This window comes from Centruroides vittatus, unplaced genomic scaffold (genome assembly GCF_030686945.1).
Source record: "Centruroides vittatus isolate TY-2023 unplaced genomic scaffold, ASM3068694v2 scaffold_944, whole genome shotgun sequence".
Classification (NCBI taxonomy): domain Eukaryota; kingdom Metazoa; phylum Arthropoda; class Arachnida; order Scorpiones; family Buthidae; genus Centruroides; species Centruroides vittatus.
The window spans coordinates 1801088-1820625 of record NW_027122722.1 but is presented as its reverse complement, the minus strand read 5'-3'; the positions used below and the strand labels follow the sequence as shown (position 1 = coordinate 1820625).

Here is a 19538-nt window from a genome sequence, read left to right as displayed (position 1 = left end):
TGTTCGGCGACAATTAGAACCGGTGTAATTGGTGGAGGATTCGGAATCGATGGCAGCCGAGAAAAAAATAACGAAGAGATAAAGATAGAGAGATTAACGGAAGAAAAAGAATCGTCTCCTAGCTAGAAGATAACGACTTTTATGTAATTGCGTATATCTAGTCGCGTTACGATCGGACGTTTATTTTCCCCAATTCTCCGGTGTCCAGTTTTCTTAAATAATGTACGAGACGGTCGGCACTCGACCCACTTTGGCATATTACGCGGGAGAACAAAATTATTGCATCTAACTTCTTCTTCTCTCGGGGATTGCCCCGGGCCCGGGGTCACTTCAGTAAACGAATTGCCTTCCCGATTAAAAAAAGAAAGAAAGAAAAATCGCATACGTCTTCGATCGCGTGGGGAAACATTTCGGTTGGACAATCTACAGTACGGAAAAATAATGTTTAAACACCGGACAAAAATATTTAAAGATAACCACGCATCATTAAACACCATTTTAGAGCTTCTTTAATAAATAGGAGAAGCTTACGTTTACTTGAAAATCCTTATTTTCCTTTAATAGTTTAATTAAATAATGGCCATTTTCGCGCAGCCAATAAGTTCTTTTTTAAATTATTTATTTTCGCATTAAACAGGAAAATGAAAACGGAAGAAAACAAATATTTTGAAAATACTAAAAGTCAAAAACGTCGAAAGTTATCGCAAACAGGATTTATTAGAGGTAATATTTTTCGACTAAGCTCTGTCACATTGGATATTTTATTGAAATCGTACGTCGCCGTCTTTAAAATAGCTTGTTTTTCGTTCTTTTACGTAAAACAAGATATTTTAAAGACACGATTCGTCTGTTTGATGGTGTCGGAATATAAGTTACACCACAAACAACTTTATGTAGGCAAAGATAAATCCATTAAAGGGATTGAAAACCAATACTTCCGTCGAAATATCGGAGGGCTTCTTTAAATATACATAAATGATGTTAATAAATTACTTTAAAATAATTAAATATATTTAGAAAACAGAAGTAGAGAATTTTTGGAGCCATTTAATTATCCATTTATATTTCATTTAACGGAATCTTAATTTCGTCCGTATTTGTAGAAATGATAGATAAGAAGAAAATGTGAAATGAACTGCCTCTTTATTAAATCAATTGGTAAAGTTTAGGAATTATTTGGATTCTTATCCTTTTCGACGGGGTTCCGGTCGGTCCAAATTAATAACGTGATAAATAACTGCCACTTCTATCTCGAACACGAAACGGAAAGGAAAATCTCCGAACTTTCGAAGAAAACTTTATAAAAACGAATTCTGTTCGTAAATCATTTAGTAAATATCTGGCCGAGTCAATAAAGAAAGTGAAATATCTTTCTCTTCCCTCCGTAGAAAACCCAAGATTTGAAAACAATCCTCTGCAAAAACGATTTTGTTACGTCCTAAGAGTTTATTAGTTCGATTAAAAACTCCAACTGCTTTTTTATTTAAATTTTATAAAAATTCATTTTTTTTTCTTTCTCCCTCCTAAATCGTCATTTTGCCTATCTCTGACATTTAATCCCGGGAAACGATAGGCGGTTAACGTCTATAATTCTGCCAGATTTAATCTGTTCCCACGATTTTCGTTAGCAAATTCCGCCAAATTTTATGAATGTAACCTACGAATAGACGTGGCCGATTTAAATATCAGCTATTTAATGCGGATTCCAACCAAAGAGGCCCGAGTTAAATAGCCAAATTCTGAGAATTTCAACAAGAGGAAAAACTTTGTAAAAGTATCTACTAATTAAAATAACGTGCCTGGTTTTTACAATTAAATCCAACTTAAATTTTTTAGGCTCTGGCCAAAAACAAAAAGCTCTGAGCCATCCGAACTTCGTGGTGCTAATTATAATATCCAGCCATCGCGATATGCTTCTTTCTTTAATTATTTTGTTGAAGACTTTTAAAAAATGTCTTCATAATGAAATAAAATTTAAAGAAAAATCATTTTAACAGGAATATGTTATTGTGACAGAGCTTAACAAAGCGTAATTTTTCAATTTAATTAAAGGCAAAATAAAGTAATGCCGTGATAAAAGATGCATTTAACTTGCTGTTGAATTATATATTATTTCTATATTTTCTTTTTAAATCGAATGAAGAACTTCGTTAAAGAAAATTCCTCCGGAAAGTTACGAGTGATATTCTACCGTAAATAAAATAATAGTTCATTCATTTGAAGAGTGTATTTTATACAAATACGGGTTGGAAATTAAGATTATTTAAATAATATAGACCTACTCGAATGTTACTTTTCGGATAGTATTTGCTAGCTAATAATATTATCCAATTAAGAAATCTTTCTTACGGTCGAGGATAAAAAATATGAAAATTGACAGGAAGAAGAATGCTAAATAATCAAAAAGTGTATCATTTCTACTTGTTATCTTCGGAAGGGGAAATAAAAATTCCTTCCTTTCGCCGTTTTAACCTATAAATTATAAAATTTAATGACGATAAAACAAATGAACGAAGACAAAAAAAGTATTAAAGTAAAAATTGACGATATTTTTGATTTTTTTTATTAAAGAATTGCAGCGAAGGGCCCATAAATCGTGTCAATTATTTTAACGGTTTCGGACAGAAAATTTATATCGTTTATCGAATTGTGGTCCTTTTTCTTTATTGTTAAAGAATAATCAACAGGATACGCAGATACAATATAATATAAATTATTCTAAACGGGAGTCCATCGAATAATATTGCTTAAGCTAAATTGCCCACTGCGATCAACAATACACAGATACAGATTGTTAAATACGTCAGAGGATTCATTAGAGCGAGTGAAAGCGAAGAAAAAATTTAGGATTCTATCGTAAAAACCTGTTACGTGTCTTACAAAGTTTTTGGATAGACTGAGTCAATAGATTAAGAATAGCAGATTATTTCGATATTATCCAATGGGATTTTACGTTTAGAAGTCCGAGAGAAAAACTTTTAAAGCGGAATTAAACATAATTAGCCATTATTAAACGTACCGAAGTGTCACATAAATTAAATTAATAGGCAAAATATTTGTCGTGTTATCGTCTTTAAAAGAGTGACTATCGCAATAAATTACAGAATTTGGTCATATTTTTAGCGTGTCAGAAGCTAAATTAGACATTTTCAGAGAACGATTTTGTAGTTTCGTCTCTCTTTTCTGACATTAACGAGATTCTCTAGTATATTTTTCCAATTATTCTCGAAGAGAAGAAATATTCTAGTTGTATATATAATTTACAATTTGTATTTACTTGTATTAAACGAAAATTGAAAATAATTAAAGTCGACAAAAATATAATTTGTTTCTCATCGATAAAAACACCAAAATATCGAAAGTTTATCGATTTCGAGTTACTTTTTATCTAAAAATAAATTCCAATCGGACGTCAACAAATATCTAATCAGTTTAAATTCGAAAAACCGAAAGAAAAAAATCAAATAAAATACAAAAATTTGTTTACATGCATTGAAAACGGAATTATTTTAAAACTGACTTCATTTTGTTTCTCATTTATTATTCAATAATTAACGCGCTGACGCTTTTTTAAACCGTCATTTTTAATTTCCTAATAAATTTCGTCGGCGTAAACGAAACGGTGATTTTTTTTTTGAGATTTTTATCTTTTAAATCAACCAGATATAAACTGAAAAGTTATTAATTTTATTATACCTGACAGAGATAATAGAATAAAGACACTATTAATAATTTTATCATTTCTCGCCAATCTTCTGATTAATTTCCGGAAACGAATCCATTTAATCTCCGGATACTTAATGTTTCCCACTTACTTTATTATCCCGGCAACGGAATGCGAACTTTCGTGATTTTCCACTTAGGAAATAATAAAGGTTTCATTTTAGTAAATAAATATGTTATTGGCGTTTTCAAATTGCCTGGAGCATTTCTCTTTTCGAATCGATGCCAAGTCGTCAGTGAAAAAAAAAATACGTACCAGTGTTTACCGTTTTATCATCTCATAAATATCTACAACGGGTGAACCACGTAATCTATATCGAAATCAAATTACTATCGACTCTACCCTATTCAACATACGCGAGCTTTCTACTTTTTTTCCCCTTTTTCGCATACGACCTTGTGAAAATAGAAAAACTGAAATGTATATTTTCTTTATGGACGAAATAAATAAACGTAGGTATATTCGATTCGAATTTGTTGGAACGAAGCGAACGGATGTATCAAATCAAGTAAGGAAGAGTAATCGAGAATTATCGATTCTCGGAACCTTTCTGAAAATTTCCGGAATGGATTCGACGTACCCGAAACTTTAAGCTTCGGTAACTTTTTATAACAATTATAGACTATATAATCGATACACTTGAAGTGACATTTCGGGCCAAAACTGTGAAAAATGTAACGTGGAAAACTACTATTTCGCGCGATTCAAATCTTACGGTTGGTTGTATCGGAAACGGATATCAAACGTTTCTATCGAGTAATTCGTTCCGGTAGGAAGCGTGGTAAGCTTACTAATTAATTCGACAGCTAACACGACCCGCCTCCCTTTCTGCAACGACGTTTCGCCATACGCCATTAATCCGGGTTATATGATAAGAGCATTTAACAATGGCATTTTCTTTCTTCCGCTACAGATTTGGTATTGTTTCCAGCGCTCGTTACCTTATTTATACCAAAAGAAGCTGTCGAACGTCTGAAGAAAAACGAAGAAACTGCGGGAGTAATCCTCCAGCAAACAAAGTGGAGACCGCCCGATAACCTCGACCGACATAACAACGATTAAAAAAAACTTAGATAGACCGGAAAACGATCGATAGGATTAAGAGTTATTTCCTTTTATCCTTTTAAATCCCGTAATTAACGAAGGAGGGTTAGAAATTAATCGGGTTGGACCTCCCGAGTCATTTCCGGTTTGCGCCCTCCAATCCCCACCGGCAGCCGTCACCTCGGACGAACTTAATTGGAAGAGCGAGACCACCACTTAAACTCGGACAATTTCCAATTTAAACCGCTGTCGAAGTCCGCGATTCTCGAATTAACCGCATTTTCGTAACCAAATTATTCGTTAATTATAGAATTTGCATCCAGTTTCCGTAAACAACGTTTTCTCTCGGGTTTGCTTTACGGAAGCACTTAAAATAGAAGCTGTTTGTCTAGAGAAAGGCAAGATTTTCCATCGATTATAAAAGGAAACCGGAGAAGGAGGGCAAACCGTCGACGTAACGGATACGTCGGTTTTATTTGTCGTAAATTATTGTCACCGTCGTTCGTCCTCGGGTTTCCAATTAACGACAGACGAGGTTAAACGTTTCCCTTTTGTAAAATAAACGCCGTTTAATTATTTTCGAGATAAAATATATTTATAGAGATTTATTTAAAGGAGGTTTTCTATATATATTAAAGACGTGTTGACCGACACGTCGCACCCAAGCCAGCGATGGCTCGGGGCGCGAAATCGCTGGCCACTTCCAACTCGGTGACACTTCATATAAAGTACGGTTCGTCCTTCTCTAAAGATGCCGTAAACTATATATTTTAGTAAACAACAACAGATTTTTAAATCGAATTTCTTCTTCAAATATTAAAGTAACCTCGATTCGGACGTCGTTTCTTGGGCTTCCACTTAAATTCACCAAGAAATTTATATCGAAAACAATTTTTAAATTAAACTTTGGTACAGATGAATCGGGTATATTTAAATATTATACGAGGGCCTACTCTAACGTCGGAAATCATGTCTGAAGTTAGGCCTGCTTATTACACGTGTCTAGCAAAAATATTTCAAATCGACACAACAGAAGATATTGTCGAGCTTACGTGTTTGTCTCGGCGTAGAAACAACCCTCGAATTGAGGAAAGAAGAACATAGGATATTAACCAAGTAAATCGATACGTTGGATAGAAAAGTACTTCCGCATTTAACGAGAGAAGTCGGAGTCTCCCGTCGACGACGAATTGATAACTTGTTTCGTTTCCAAGAGTTTGTCTCGGAGGAGAATCGCACTTCCCACCGGTTGCATTATTAAACGGCAGACTTTATTTATCGTTCACGTAATGCGAGACTTTATTAATAATTTGCACCCAATGCTAACTGTGTCAAAGTTCGTCTCGCCACCACTTTTCCACACGTTCTTTCGTCGTCTTCCCGTGTCGAGACTTCCACGTCTTTCTTCGATTAATTAAAATTAACGTCGCTGTTTCCGCCGCGTGTTCGGTTGCACTTTTATTTATATTTAAGTACGTAATGGCGCTTTGAATACGGTTAATCGCGATTAAACCGAAAGGGGTATCAAAATATACGGATGCTTGCCGAGAAATGCGTGGCGGCGATATAAAAAACAAGCTAAAATTGTTAAATAAAGTATTTTTGTTTACTGAAATTTCCACTAATATAATGAATTGGGAGCCGCATTTTACTAATCTATTTCACTTTTATAATGTTTTCTTATGACGTCCGAATACTCTGCATCTAGTTACACGCTCCTTATTGTTGACTTATATTAAGAATGACATTTTATATAAAGAAGAAAGAAAAAAAAAACAAATTTCCATTAAGTTTGCGAAATAATTTGAATGAGGAATAAAGACGACAAAGACGACGTCATCCGGACTCACCCGGAAGTGAAATGGACTATTTCCCGGCTATAATAGGGGAGCGACCTTCGCTCGGTCGTCTGTCGAATCCGACGGAAGCGCGTTCGATACTCCTCCGCGCGCTCCTTCCACGGCGATGAGAAGAGGAGAGAAGAAGAGGTCCCGCTGACCCCGACATGTCCAAGTCGCCGCAATATAACCACCGACACAGATCGGCCTCCATCCCGGTCACTCTCGAGACCAACTGTAAATCCTTCAACGCTCGATCGCGGCTCCCCAACGGAGGTTACCTGTCTCTACCCAAGACCTACCCACCTTTAGAAACCGTGCCCAGGTGCGCGCCCGAACAGATGCCGACGGAAGCGCACCCCAACCAGTTCAAACCGAGAAACGAAGAGGCCGAAGATCTGTCCAGAAGATTCTCGGAAAACCTGACGGTGGAGGGTTCTAGTAGGAGGAGAAGGGGCCTGGCGGGTAGCCCTCGTCACTGCCGATCTCTGTCCTTCAGAGCCATGAAGCGCCCCACTCAGCAACAGGTTCAAGACGACTTCCGGCCACGAGTATCCACCATGCCTTCCGACACCACTTCTTATCTCAGGCGCCGCAGAAGAGCCTTCGACTGCGCGCGGGAGTGCCAAACCAGACCCGCGGGCCTGTCCTTAGATTTGGAGTTCGACGAACCGGTAGAAGACGAGTATTACCTTCTGCGAAGCTTCAGCATCACTTCCAAAGGCATAGTCAATCGAGGCGATCTGGTCAGACAGAGAAGCAGAAGTAATAACAGCGTGGCCTCCACCGCCTCCAGTTTGACCGGAGGAGCGTCTAGCGCCACTTCTTGCTCTTCCGGGCGCCAAAGTAATCATAACTGTAAAGTACTAATACTGGGCAAATGCGAAGTGGGAAAGACGTCGTTGATGACTCAGTTTATGACCTCCGAGTACATGAACGCTTACGACGCGCCGCAAGGTGAGTTCCCTCCCGTCTTTTTCTTTCGTTTTACCGTTCCGCGAGAATTATCCCGCCAAACGATAACCTCATTCGTCACTTCTACCTCACCGGAGGAATTTATCGCCGTTTCGCCTTTTAAAAATGAAGATTTCGACTAAATAAATAGAAAATAATTTTCATTCCGCCGACCGGTCGAAGACGTAAACACGGCTAATGACGTCGAATACGTTTAATAATTCCGAGAAATCACCCGGGGCGGCAAAAAACGAAGGCGACGGGGAAACGTTTTAAAATGGTTAAAGTGACGAAATTTCGTTTGTTTTTATCTTTCCTTTAACAAAGTAATTCGATTTAACGGCGGCATTAACTATACAAACTTTAATTTAATTAACGCTTCGGGTTCTTCTCCCGGTCGTTCTTCCGGCCTATTTCTGTCGTCGTCCGAATTAAGAGTTTGAAGAGTCCTTCTGCTCGGCAAACGACGTCAATGTATAGCCTACTTGTACTGTGCATCTCGATAAATACGCCTTTCTAATCTGGAGGGAGGGCCAAGCGATAGTTTAAGTTTAATCGACCGCCGTCGACGGATATTAAACGTTTCAATTAACATTCCACTTGTAAGCCTTCTCGGACTTCTCTTTCTGGAAGATGCGTTGCTATGGGAACCCGGTCGGAGGTAACGAACGGGGGACGTCACGTCGGAGAACGTTTCTATTCGATATTATCCGTCTTTAAACTTTACCATTAGCCGTAAGAGTTAAGTTTGCTTCCATTCTACTTATATTATCGTTTTTCGATTTTTCCATCGTTCCGTCCACATTTACGTCAGGAAAACTTTAATAAATTTACCGTATTAGTCCGCGCCGAATAATTTACGTATGTAAGTAAATTAGAACTTTAACGTTCTACCAGCGTCGAACCGAAATATCTACTTGCAAGAGTTTACTAAAGAAGTCCTACAAGTGTTAAAATTTCCCCTTGGAATGGTGGCGGTAAGTGACAAAGAAAAATGTCTGAATAGGATTTCTCGCCGACGACCGGAAGAAAATATAAAAACGAAGATGTTATTTAGTGTATGGAATTATAAAAAAATGAATCGTAGAGAAGTGTCAATATGTAGAGTTTTAATATTCTTACCGCGTACGTTTTGCACACCCGATTTAAAGAATTGGTGTATAATTAATAAGTAATTTGATTTTTTAAACGCACACATAAAAGACCGTCGTCGTTTTATTTTCCGACGCCGTTTTTATAGGCTTACAACCTTCCTATAAAGCAACTAATAATAAGAAGTAACAAAAATTAGGAAGCGTACGAAGACTCGTGGGTGTTTTCGTTGGAAGAAAAGGACAGAGAATCGTGGTTTGGAATACACAATAATCGTTCAAATCTAACCGAAATTCTTTGGCGAAGAATACAAACGAAATCAAAGACGTTGTAGCTGAAAATCATTAACTCGATTCCGAGTGTTCTCTAACTGTGGAAAGATGGGCAAAGACGGAATATAAATAAGAAACGAATGTGATGCAGAATTGGCAAGTACAAAAAGGAGAGTGACTGCGATCAAATTTGCGGTTTTGCAAATTTCCACTCTTTCCGGAAAAGGTTTTTCTTTTTGGAAAATTCCGTCATCATTCTCTCGTTTTCTATTCTCGTCGACAAAGTTAAAAAATAATTTTTCGAAGTTAATCCCGGAAATGCTCTTCCTTCCATCTACCGTCCGAGGGAATAAGAAGCGCTTTATCGAGAGGAAGAACGTTTTTTGCGGGGCAAACAACGTTTCCGGATTAATTTCTATTCGGTAAATATTTACCGAGAAGCGGTAAGAGGAGGAGATTTTTTTCATTCCTCCTTCGTTGGCTCGCATCGCTCCAAAACCGTCGACGCGGAGCTCGTCGACCCTAACTCCTTCCCATCGATCATTTATAAAGGGTGATAAAAAGTGGATAGCTTCTGTCATCTTTTATTTTAAAAATGGCGATTTTACCTCTTTAGTAAACTAGAGCTAAGTGTTCTTTTTTTAATGGAACCACAATTAAAGCCTTGGAAATGTTCTTCCGAAGAGTGGCTTTTTTTTCGTGGCGCGTGTTCTTTGTCCATCTCCGATAACGAAAGGCGGAAATCCTGGCTCCACGCGCCCCCCGGTTCCGGTTAAGTGGGATCTTCGAACGTGTTCCGTTAAGAGCGTGGAAACTTTCTTCTTCCGCTTTCCTTCTCGGTTTCGCCTTTCTTTTCTCGTTGTCCATTTATCCCGGCTTAATCCTCGCACGTCGTAACTACGAGCGGAAGAGCCACCGCGTCTTTCTCCCATTTTTTAAACAGAGTTTAACTGGTAAGAACATTTATAACAAAACGTCGCGGTCCTATTTTTAGAATAACACACTCTAATTTACCCGGCCGCTACTTGTAAAAACAAAAAATTCGCATTGTTTTTCTTTTCTAATTGTTAGAAAGTAAAAGTCGACGGCCTGTTATCTCCGGCTTCACCCCGAAGTAACGTCGTTGTAAATCGTTCTATCCGTAACGAGATAAGAACCGTGTGTCTTATCTTTCTATCGATAATATTCGGTAATCGAGAAAGATGCCAGATTGCGAGATCCCCGAAAAATATAGGAGGAGAAAGGCGATAATATTTTAAATAGAAGACAAGGCGAAACAATTAGGTACGGATTTGGTATACGGCGTTACTCCACCGCCCGTTTCGTATCGCCCGCCCATCTCTGTTAAAATGTGTTAGGATGTTATCTCTGGCGGAGGATCGAGTGTCTTCTTAAAGGCCTTTGTATTTAGTCTGCGCCATCCGAGCGCGAAAAGATAGACTCGGCCCGGCTCAGTGTTGCCTGGCACTTAACGAGTCAGATAATGGACGATTAACTCTTCTCGTTAATTCCGAGAAGATAACGATATAACCGATATTTATTATTTTCTCGTCGACCTTGCACTCTCTCGTAAAACGTAATTCGTAATCGCGGTGCGTAAACCATTCATTTTGGATAATAGAAAAATGTAAATAGAAAGCCAACCGATTCGATTGTTTCTTGGGGTGTTTATATACGATGTAGTAATATCTCTGATCTCTTTAAATTTGGAAAACACATCTGGTAAAAGTTTACTCAACTGAAATCGAAGAATCATACTTTTCTATTTATAATTTCTCGAACTTTTTCATTATCGCAACTTACTTTTGTGGACGAGACGGTTCGTCTTTAACTGCTCAATAGATTTTCCTAACATGTATAAATTTCGCTTCTTAAATAACAAAGGAATATTGTATCTCGATAATTCAATCACGACGAAAAGGTCAGCGAATTCCTTTTACCCAAACTTCTTCATAGATTAAAGCCCCTCTTCTTTCGTCTCGCACGTAACGCTATGTTCTGCGCTTACTTAAAGTTAATGGAAAATTAACTTTAGCTCGAAGGCAAAGTTAATGGAAAATTTTTTCGGAGGGGAATCGTCGCCTCCGAAGTATTCTCTGAATTGGCTAAAGAAAAATGGACGCGACTTTCCAAATTGCCAAGAAAAAATTCATTACGTGGCTCCCGTAACGTATGCTTTTCCTCTCGACGTCTCTGGTCGAAGGAGAAGCCGAGGAGCACGAACTTTCCCAAATTGCGAAGCTTAGGAACAGCGACGGAAACAAAATACTCGCGCGCTCATACCGTACTTAAACGAATTTGAATAACGTAGGGAAGAGTGGGACAAACAAACAAAAATAAGAATTATACGGTTATTACAAATTATTTAATTTGATGACCTTTTTAAACTCTGGTATAGAACTTGGACTAATTCCACTCTTTCCTATTCTTTAGATATTTTAAGAGCGCAGGACGATATAAAACTTTAAATAATTTTATTAATAACACGCGGCATAAGTAAAACACAATCAATAATATTCATCCCGGTTCGAGTAAACAGTATCGTTTGACTAAAATAAATAAAAATTTCCATTGATATTATATTGAAAGGAAAAGAATTATTTAATTTTTTTTATCAAAACGATATTATACAAGTAAAATATTTCGACGTAAATAAAATTATTTCAATGGAAACTCGTACGGGGAATGGTGGAAGTAAATTCACTTTCACACGAATTGCGCCGGAATATCGATTTCCGAAATTAATAATGCAGGCGAAATTTTAAATCGTGAAAACGAAGACGTAAAGATAAGAATCGATTTAAAATAATGTAATTAAAAACTGGAAATTGGCAATTGTCGAGTTCTCCCGCGCAACCGGCAACAGAAGACAAACGGAAAAGAAAGAACTGGAACAAGGTAAATGCTTGGAAAAATCTATTCATACTTTTTGTTTTTTATCTAGCGAATTCCGGCTTTAGGAATAAAAAGTGGGTCGAAATCGTTATCCGTCGGCCGAGCACTTATCTTTCGTCTTTGACAGATTTATCTTGTTTTATTGCCGGTGTTAGTTTCTCCGGTTGCCGTAATTTTTTAAATTACTGCTCTTTGCCGCATTTTATACTTTGTACGTACTGTACGTCAGCGATTCTGAGTACCCGCGAGGATCTCTTCACCGTACTCCAACTTTTATAGTTTCTGCGCATCTCTAATCTTTTCCCGTCCAAACATTTGTATCGTTTCTCGAATATAAGAAGCACCCGGCCTAAATAAATATATATATATATATGTTCGATTTTGCATTTAATTCAAAGTTCATTCTTTGTTTTTCCCATAAAAAATTCCAAACGGAGAAAGAATGTTGGCGGGATTTAAGGTACCGCGTTATTCTCCGTCTGGGTGCCATCGAAATTCAATTTAAAATTTTTTCGTCACCGCGACGATGACGTAAAGACTTTTCCTTTTCGTTACCATCGAAAAATTTGATATCTTACTCCGCTGGTTAAAATAAAAACAATACGAATCTTCCTTCTACTCGAGAATGAATCTACGCCTCGACCAGGAAAAAAAAATCGCTTTGATTTTAACCATTACTCATGTCAACGGACGTCCTGTAAATGGTACACGGGCTTCCAATTACCAAGCTGTAGCGAAGAAGTCTTTAATAGAATAAGTTTAAGAAAAATAAAATTTTAAGAGAAGACCTTAGTAAACAACCCTCATCACCGCTCAAAGTAAGAAACCGAAACCCGGAGAAGAAAAAATAGGCCTATATTTAAGAAAATAGTCGAGATGTGGGCGAAAGAAGTGGATGTTAAATTCACCGTAACCGGAATATATATTTTCTGGTTTAGATTTCGCCCGTACTCGTCAATTAGGCGAGAATTTTAACGCATTTTCGTTATCTTAAAACGAACGGATAATCGAAACAAATATTCCCTCCACAAAAAATCCAGTCGGCTTTTGACCCAATTCTCGACGGTCCAAGAAAAGAAGAAGTTAAAAAACCTATCGTATACGCGTTAAGCATATTTTATTACACGACGGAAATCGAAATTTAAACTTCGGTCGTACTCGACATTTTTATCGTTATTCGATTACTGTGACGTCGTCCTTTTTACTTTCCCGGTTCTGTTATATACTGTATGACAGAGGGGAAATATGGCCATCGGTCGAAAAATAACCCCCTCCCAGATTTTTCCATTTTCGGACTCGGGGAACCTCTAAACGTCGAGAAATGCGAAAAAATTCGGTGATTTTTCTGTACACTCTCTTGTTCACTCTCTTTGAAGCTTAATAACTGCCGTGCTTTTTGTCGAAAAATTCGGAAATTTTACACGGAGGTTTCCGTATTAGAGGGATCGATACTATTAAAATTTCCTGGTCAAAGGTCGACGGGGTGGGGAGATAAAGGAGGTCGGGTGTCGAGTAGGGTCGAACTTGACGATTTAACTGGTTATTAGTATTTACCATTTTTTGTAAAACACGTCCCTATCCCGAAAATTAAGCTTTTTGACATTTTATAACAGTTAAAAATATAAAAAGTTTTTTTTAACAAAATATCGTACGGGCCACCAAAATTTTAAACGTTGCCGGGAAAGTTAAACAACTCGTTGCTGAATTTTTTAACAATAAAAACGAGTAAAGAATAACCAAAGTATAGTTTATAATAAAACCGGGAATCATTTTATTTCTTCCGAGGATGAGAAGAAATTTTTATTTCTTCGTCATGGCTGAATTTAACAAACAGTCAATGGAGATATAAAACTTAATTAAGGATAAAGAGCGGAGTTTACGAGGTGTAAAGATCACGGATTCCGACACGCGACTGTAATTTCCATTTAGGTTTTCAATTATAAGAATTGCTAATTAGAAGAGGACGGAAATAATTCCACAACAGAAGTTTTTTTTTTATTTTTGTTTACCTTTCTTCCTCCGTCCGGGCTCGGATCTCAGAAAGTCGTTTTCTCTTTCCGTTACCGTTACCCATTATTTTACCATTAATGTTAAACGTTAAACGTAACGTTAATATATTAAACGCCGAATAGTTTACCACACTCGTAATACCGAGAAATAAGTAACCGCGAAACGCCTGCAATTGATTCCAAATACGTGTGTCCCCACTTCCGGTAGCGTAACCGGAAGTCGGGCGCGCGTGCTTGGTCTGGACAATTCCGTGATCAAAAATCCAGAAGAGTTTTTCCCACTTCGTCCTCGATAAAAGTTCTTACTACTTTAGTTGGCCTCCTTTTTGCTACGAGTTGAACGTACTCCCCCCGTTACTCTCTGTTACTGACACCGCGTAACCGGTAGGGAGAAAATTAACTACTTTTTAGATAAAAACAATTACAAATTATTATTGTTCGATTGTTGATCGTCGTGTTTTTTCTGGTGTTAGTTCTATATCTATTTCCGAATGAATTCGTGGGTTTCCTTTTATGACGAACGAAGGAGAAATATTTGGCCATACCACTTAAAATTATTATATATTAGAGATCACAGTACTTTCCGCACTACTTTCAACAGCTTTTCGACGGCTGAGAGTGCTCAAATGATTAAACATTAATTTAATGTTTATTATTTTAACATAGACGGAAGCATACAGTCTACATTATAGCTTGTGCGTAGGTACAGTACAATACATTACGTATTTATAACTATGTATGCAATAGATAATTTATTATCCTAAGAGGACGAAGAGTGGAATGGAATCCTTCGAGAACAAATCACTTTCCGATATTGGCCGTGTCGAATGTTCGAATAAACGGAATAAAAATAAACGGTGTTAATCTCTTCCGAGTTAAAACCATTAATCTATTGTGTCCAATAACGTTTACCGCGGAGAAATATTCACGATATTTTACAAAGAACGACGACGGGATTCTTCATTTATCTACGTCCGTATTATCAAAAGAACTTCATAATTTAAGAATTTCTATTTGTCTCTTCCATTCAAATAATCTTTAATTAAGTTTCCGATTATTTTAAATACATTTAAAAGATTTACAGATAAAAACAAGCCAATCTCTTCTTTCATCCGAGAAAAAACTAATTGGAATAGGAAGCTTTCGCGGGTTCGAAGATGGGGAAATATTAAAATCCAAATCCAAATCGGAAAAAATTACTAAAGTAAACTGGGGAAATTAAAATTCGTTTTTGACTCCGTCGGAAAAACGAGAAAATTTAATTACCTGAATAGAACAAATAAGGTAATTTGGTTAGAGAATTTCCAAAGTAGTTTTCATTCTAACGATGTAAACCTTTTATTAATTCCTGATTGACTTTTGTTTAAAGCTAGAAAACGAAAGAAAAAAGTGAAAACGGGCCTTTGTATTCCTTATATTGATTTACGCTGGCTTCTCTGACCAGCGAAAGGAATGTCGCAGATTTTGCTGCGATAAGGAAAACGAGAAAAAATAAATGCGTGTCGTTAATGAGCTTTTTTATGTTCCAAATGGCTTAGACGAAAAAAAAGAAGAAACAAGCTCGCAACGTGCAAAACTCCACCATAAAATTTCTTATTTAAATCTGACAAATTGGGCATTTATGTACTATTACGATCCCATCCGAGACTGATATATTTGTTGATAAACGTTAGGAATTGTGCCGCGTATAACACAGTCTTGCCGATAAACCTTATATTAAGATTCTAATATTTCAACTAAATTTGCACAAGTTATATCCGTTTCCATATTTAATAATTTTTGATGAAAATAATAAAATATTCGACGGTTGGCAAAGGAAAGTAAACTTCACAATGAACACTTCTTCGGAGAGTCAGACTAACGATAAATATAAAAGTAGACTATGTCCTCCCCATACGAGAACAATATGTTTCAACACTCCTCGCGTAAAATAGTGAAAATTATTAAATATTTCCTATACTAACGAGCCTATCACACATTTCGAAAATATAAATAAGGCAAATAAACACTGTTACGTTCTTTGTCTCTAATCAAGCGGCGGCTTGCAGAAAATAATAACAATTATTAAGAACTAGCGTAAACTTTTGAAATTCAGAGAAGGAGTTTAGTAAAATGAGGCAAAAATTTCCAAACTAGGAGAGGGCGTGCAGCCACGTAGAGAAAGAATTACAAAAAGTAAAACCGACGATGCGAAAAGACGAGACAGATTTCGTTATTAACGTAGACCTTTTCTGTCAATGCAGCTAGCGATTTCGAGATTAGGAGTCGTGGTGAAATAAATTGAAAAGAAAAAAACTTTTCAAAACTCAGGAAATTTAAAATCTGGCAAATTACACCGGATCAATTTTTCCTTTGAAATCGAAGCCAAAATATGTCGTGCTAGGCATCGTCGTGGCATTACATATTTTTAAATACGTTGTTAACAAACTCCATACATAAAATTATCAGTCAAAAGCTCCGTACAAGTTGTTTCTTTAATTTGGTTATTACCTGTATGTATCGTATCGTATGTCGCATAAACAAATAGCAAACCCTTTATACTAGTGTTTCTTTACCGTAGTGTAAGTATGTACTGTACACCCATGGGGAGAGAGTGGTTACGATAAGTTTTTAACTTTTATTGTAATTACGTTTCACAAGAAATTCATCATTACGTACTGTACTTTGTATTGCGGGTCTGTTAATTGTCGAATTGTTCACGCTTTACAGTAGAGACGCTGTACGCTGCTTGCAAATGTAGCGTACTCTCGTAAGACGGAGCATAACTCAATTCGTTATTCGTAGTTCTAATTATCGGTTCTTCACGCGAGATTATAGCGTCGCTGTTATTGGAGCGTGATCGAAAGTTATAGTATCTGTTTTTAGACACAGAAAACACTTGTTTTAAAGAATTTAGCAGAGGCGAATACTGAGGCAGATATTTCGACCGTATCTGTTCTTCTCTAAGGTAATTAGTCACCACGGTACCGCAATGAAAAGAACGTTATCGACAAACCACCATCGCCTTCATTCACAACACGTTGCTCGAACGATTGTTTCGACATTCGTTTCAAACGACTCCTTTTTATATCTTTACGTTTTAGCATTTTGTATATTGACGATACACTCTACACGTGGCCACGCTCACGTAACTCCTGTCGAATTCAACGCGGATTTAAACTATTAGCTCCCCGTACAGTTTTGTCCAGTAATGTACTGTATGTACTGTAAATATCGTTTCCAAATTTTGCATTTTTCGTCCTCTTCTCCCGATTTAGTTCTTTAGTGCGTCATTTACTGGGACACCTCGTTTTTCTTACGCCCGAAAGTATCCATACGCGACGGATTTACGTAAGTCGAAAGTAGTTTACTTTGACAACTGCTTGCCGGCATCTACGTACTCTACATACTGTACTGTATGTAGAGTACGTAGATGCCGGCAAGCTGTACATCTTCTATTTAACTGCTAATAAGAACGTAAAAACGCCGACGATCATTTCCTTAAATGCTAGAAACGTCGTTCTTCATTTGGGAAAGCTTTTAACACGCAAACGCGTTTCCCACTTGTGGCAAACGGTCGTCTGCTTACGCAAATATTTGTCTCATGACAAACTAAGTTCTGTTTACTTTTCCAATAATTTCCACTTTTTGGAAACCCGTCTAGCAAGATCCGAACTTTTGTCTTATCTCATTAAATTTGTCCTCTTTCATTTTAAACGTTTGCATTATTTCGTAAATTGTTACTCTGCAAGGATAAAGAGTTCGGCAATAAACAGAACTATACCGTAAAATCATCGTACGAAATTTTCGTAGACTTTCTTTTCCCTCCAAATCTAAAATTTTAATATTTTTCTCTGAAAGTAGACACTCTCCGGCTTTTCTTTGGCTTATTAAAGTTACTCGCATCGCCGTCTTGGCGTGTTGAAGCCGTGTCTGTAATTAGCATAAATGAAACTACAAGGAAGAACCGGTCTTCGATTCCGAACGCGCCCTAAGAGAACCACGAACAAGCGAGAATCCGCACGCAAACCGATGCGAGTCCCAGCATTCAGTGCAACACAAAGAATCGCTGATGATTCGATCTCCGTGACTCAGTTTGGATCCGGAGGGAAAGGAAGTGCATTTCGACGGCGGAAGGCTGCACATCCTTAGAATTTCGACCGTTTCTCCAATTTCTCACGAGGGGATTTGAACAATAAAAAAGAGATTTTGGGCCGGGTTAAACCCGGTCCTCACACTAGTAACGCTTTCCCAGATGCTGCCAGACCTGACGCACCTTAAAAATGGTGTGGATTTACAGCACGGTTAAGAATTTTTATGTTACGTATTTTCCATTCTTTTTCGGATTGTCAATAGAGTAAAACTAAACCGCGTATCTCGGGATCATAGTGTATAAAATAGTGAGTTAAACGGTCGTCCAATAGAAGAGAATTTTCAACTAATCAACAATTGGTGTTTTTCGAACGAGTATCGATTCGAACCAACAAATCGAAATAAAAACCATTACGGTCATCGGCCAAATCGATTTACAAAACGAGAAAAAATATTCTTATCTTTCAATAAGAAATTGTGGCTAAAATCCCAAAACACAAATTCCTCGAGTAATCAACGAAATTACGAAATCTTAGTTTGTCGATAGGCTAGTTCTAAATTTTCACTTTCCCGGCTGTTATAGCAGAGGAAAGGTATGGCGATCGGGCAAAAATGACTCCTCCCTAGATTTTTATATTTCTGAACTTAGGACACCTCGAAACGTCGAGAAATGCATGAAAATTCGGGGTTAATTTCTGTATGTATTAATGTTCGTGTGTGTATCTGTATGTGTTGTGTGTGTGTGTGTGTGTGTGTGGCACGATTATGTTCACTCTGTTTGAAGCTAAACAACTCCCGTACTATTTGTTAAAAATTTCTGAAATGTTGCTGGGAGGTTTGTGTTAGAAAGATCGATGCTATTAAATTTTGGTGTTTATAGGTCGAGGGTGTGAGGAGAAAATGGAGGTCGTGTGTATCTAGGATCGGACTTAATGATCATTTTACTCATTATTAGCATTTACATTTTTTTTTTTTTTTTTTTTTTTTTATGAAACTCATCCCTACCCTCAAAATTAAGCTTTTTGCCGTTTTATAATAGTGAAAAATATAAAAAGATTTTTAAATATGATAACAGATGACGCCACGAAAGTTTTAAATGTTTCCGGGAAAGTTGAACAACTCGTTGCTGGTTTATTAATTGATAGATTTTCCTAGAAAACTCGGTCGACGGTATAATTAAGAGCTATTATTTGACATGCACTCGAAAAACAGAGCGTTATCGAGTTTTTGTAAGTCAAAACCGATATCTCTCCTTATCGAGATTTCGAAAGGAGCACTCGATTATTTGCCTTTAAACTTCTCGCATTCGAAACCTCTCGAGATTAGTCTCTGGCGAAATGAAAATTCTTTTTATTTAGGTTTTTTCATTAAAATCGAATTAACAATAAAAATATTATAATTTGAATAAGGAATAAATTATAAGAAACGTTCCGAGACAGACAGATTATTTCGTCGGAAGGTCTAAAACAGAAGCGGTAAAGGCCAGATAACGGGTGCTGCTCTTAAGATTAGGATCTAGACTAAAATGGTGGCCTTCCCCAAACTGTAAACAAGTAACGCTTTCTGTTTTTGTCGTTCTCGAAGACACTATTATAAATAATTGGTATATAATAGTTGTATTCTTCGTAATAAATGTCAG

At 37.1% G+C, this 19538-nt stretch overlaps 1 protein-coding gene across 1 annotated transcript in view; it reads left to right on the top strand.

Annotated features, from left to right (window-relative positions):
- Window positions 1-6753: 6753 nt before the first annotated feature.
- The window catches only part of LOC136990483 (GTP-binding protein RAD-like), a 40801-nt gene continuing 28016 nt past the window's right edge, over window positions 6754-19538 (top strand). Inside the window, exon 1 of the mRNA XM_067288869.1 lies at window positions 6754-7563. Coding sequence (XP_067144970.1) covers window positions 6774-7563 — 790 coding nt within the window. The 5' untranslated portion in view covers window positions 6754-6773. The remainder of the gene's footprint in view (window positions 7564-19538) is intronic.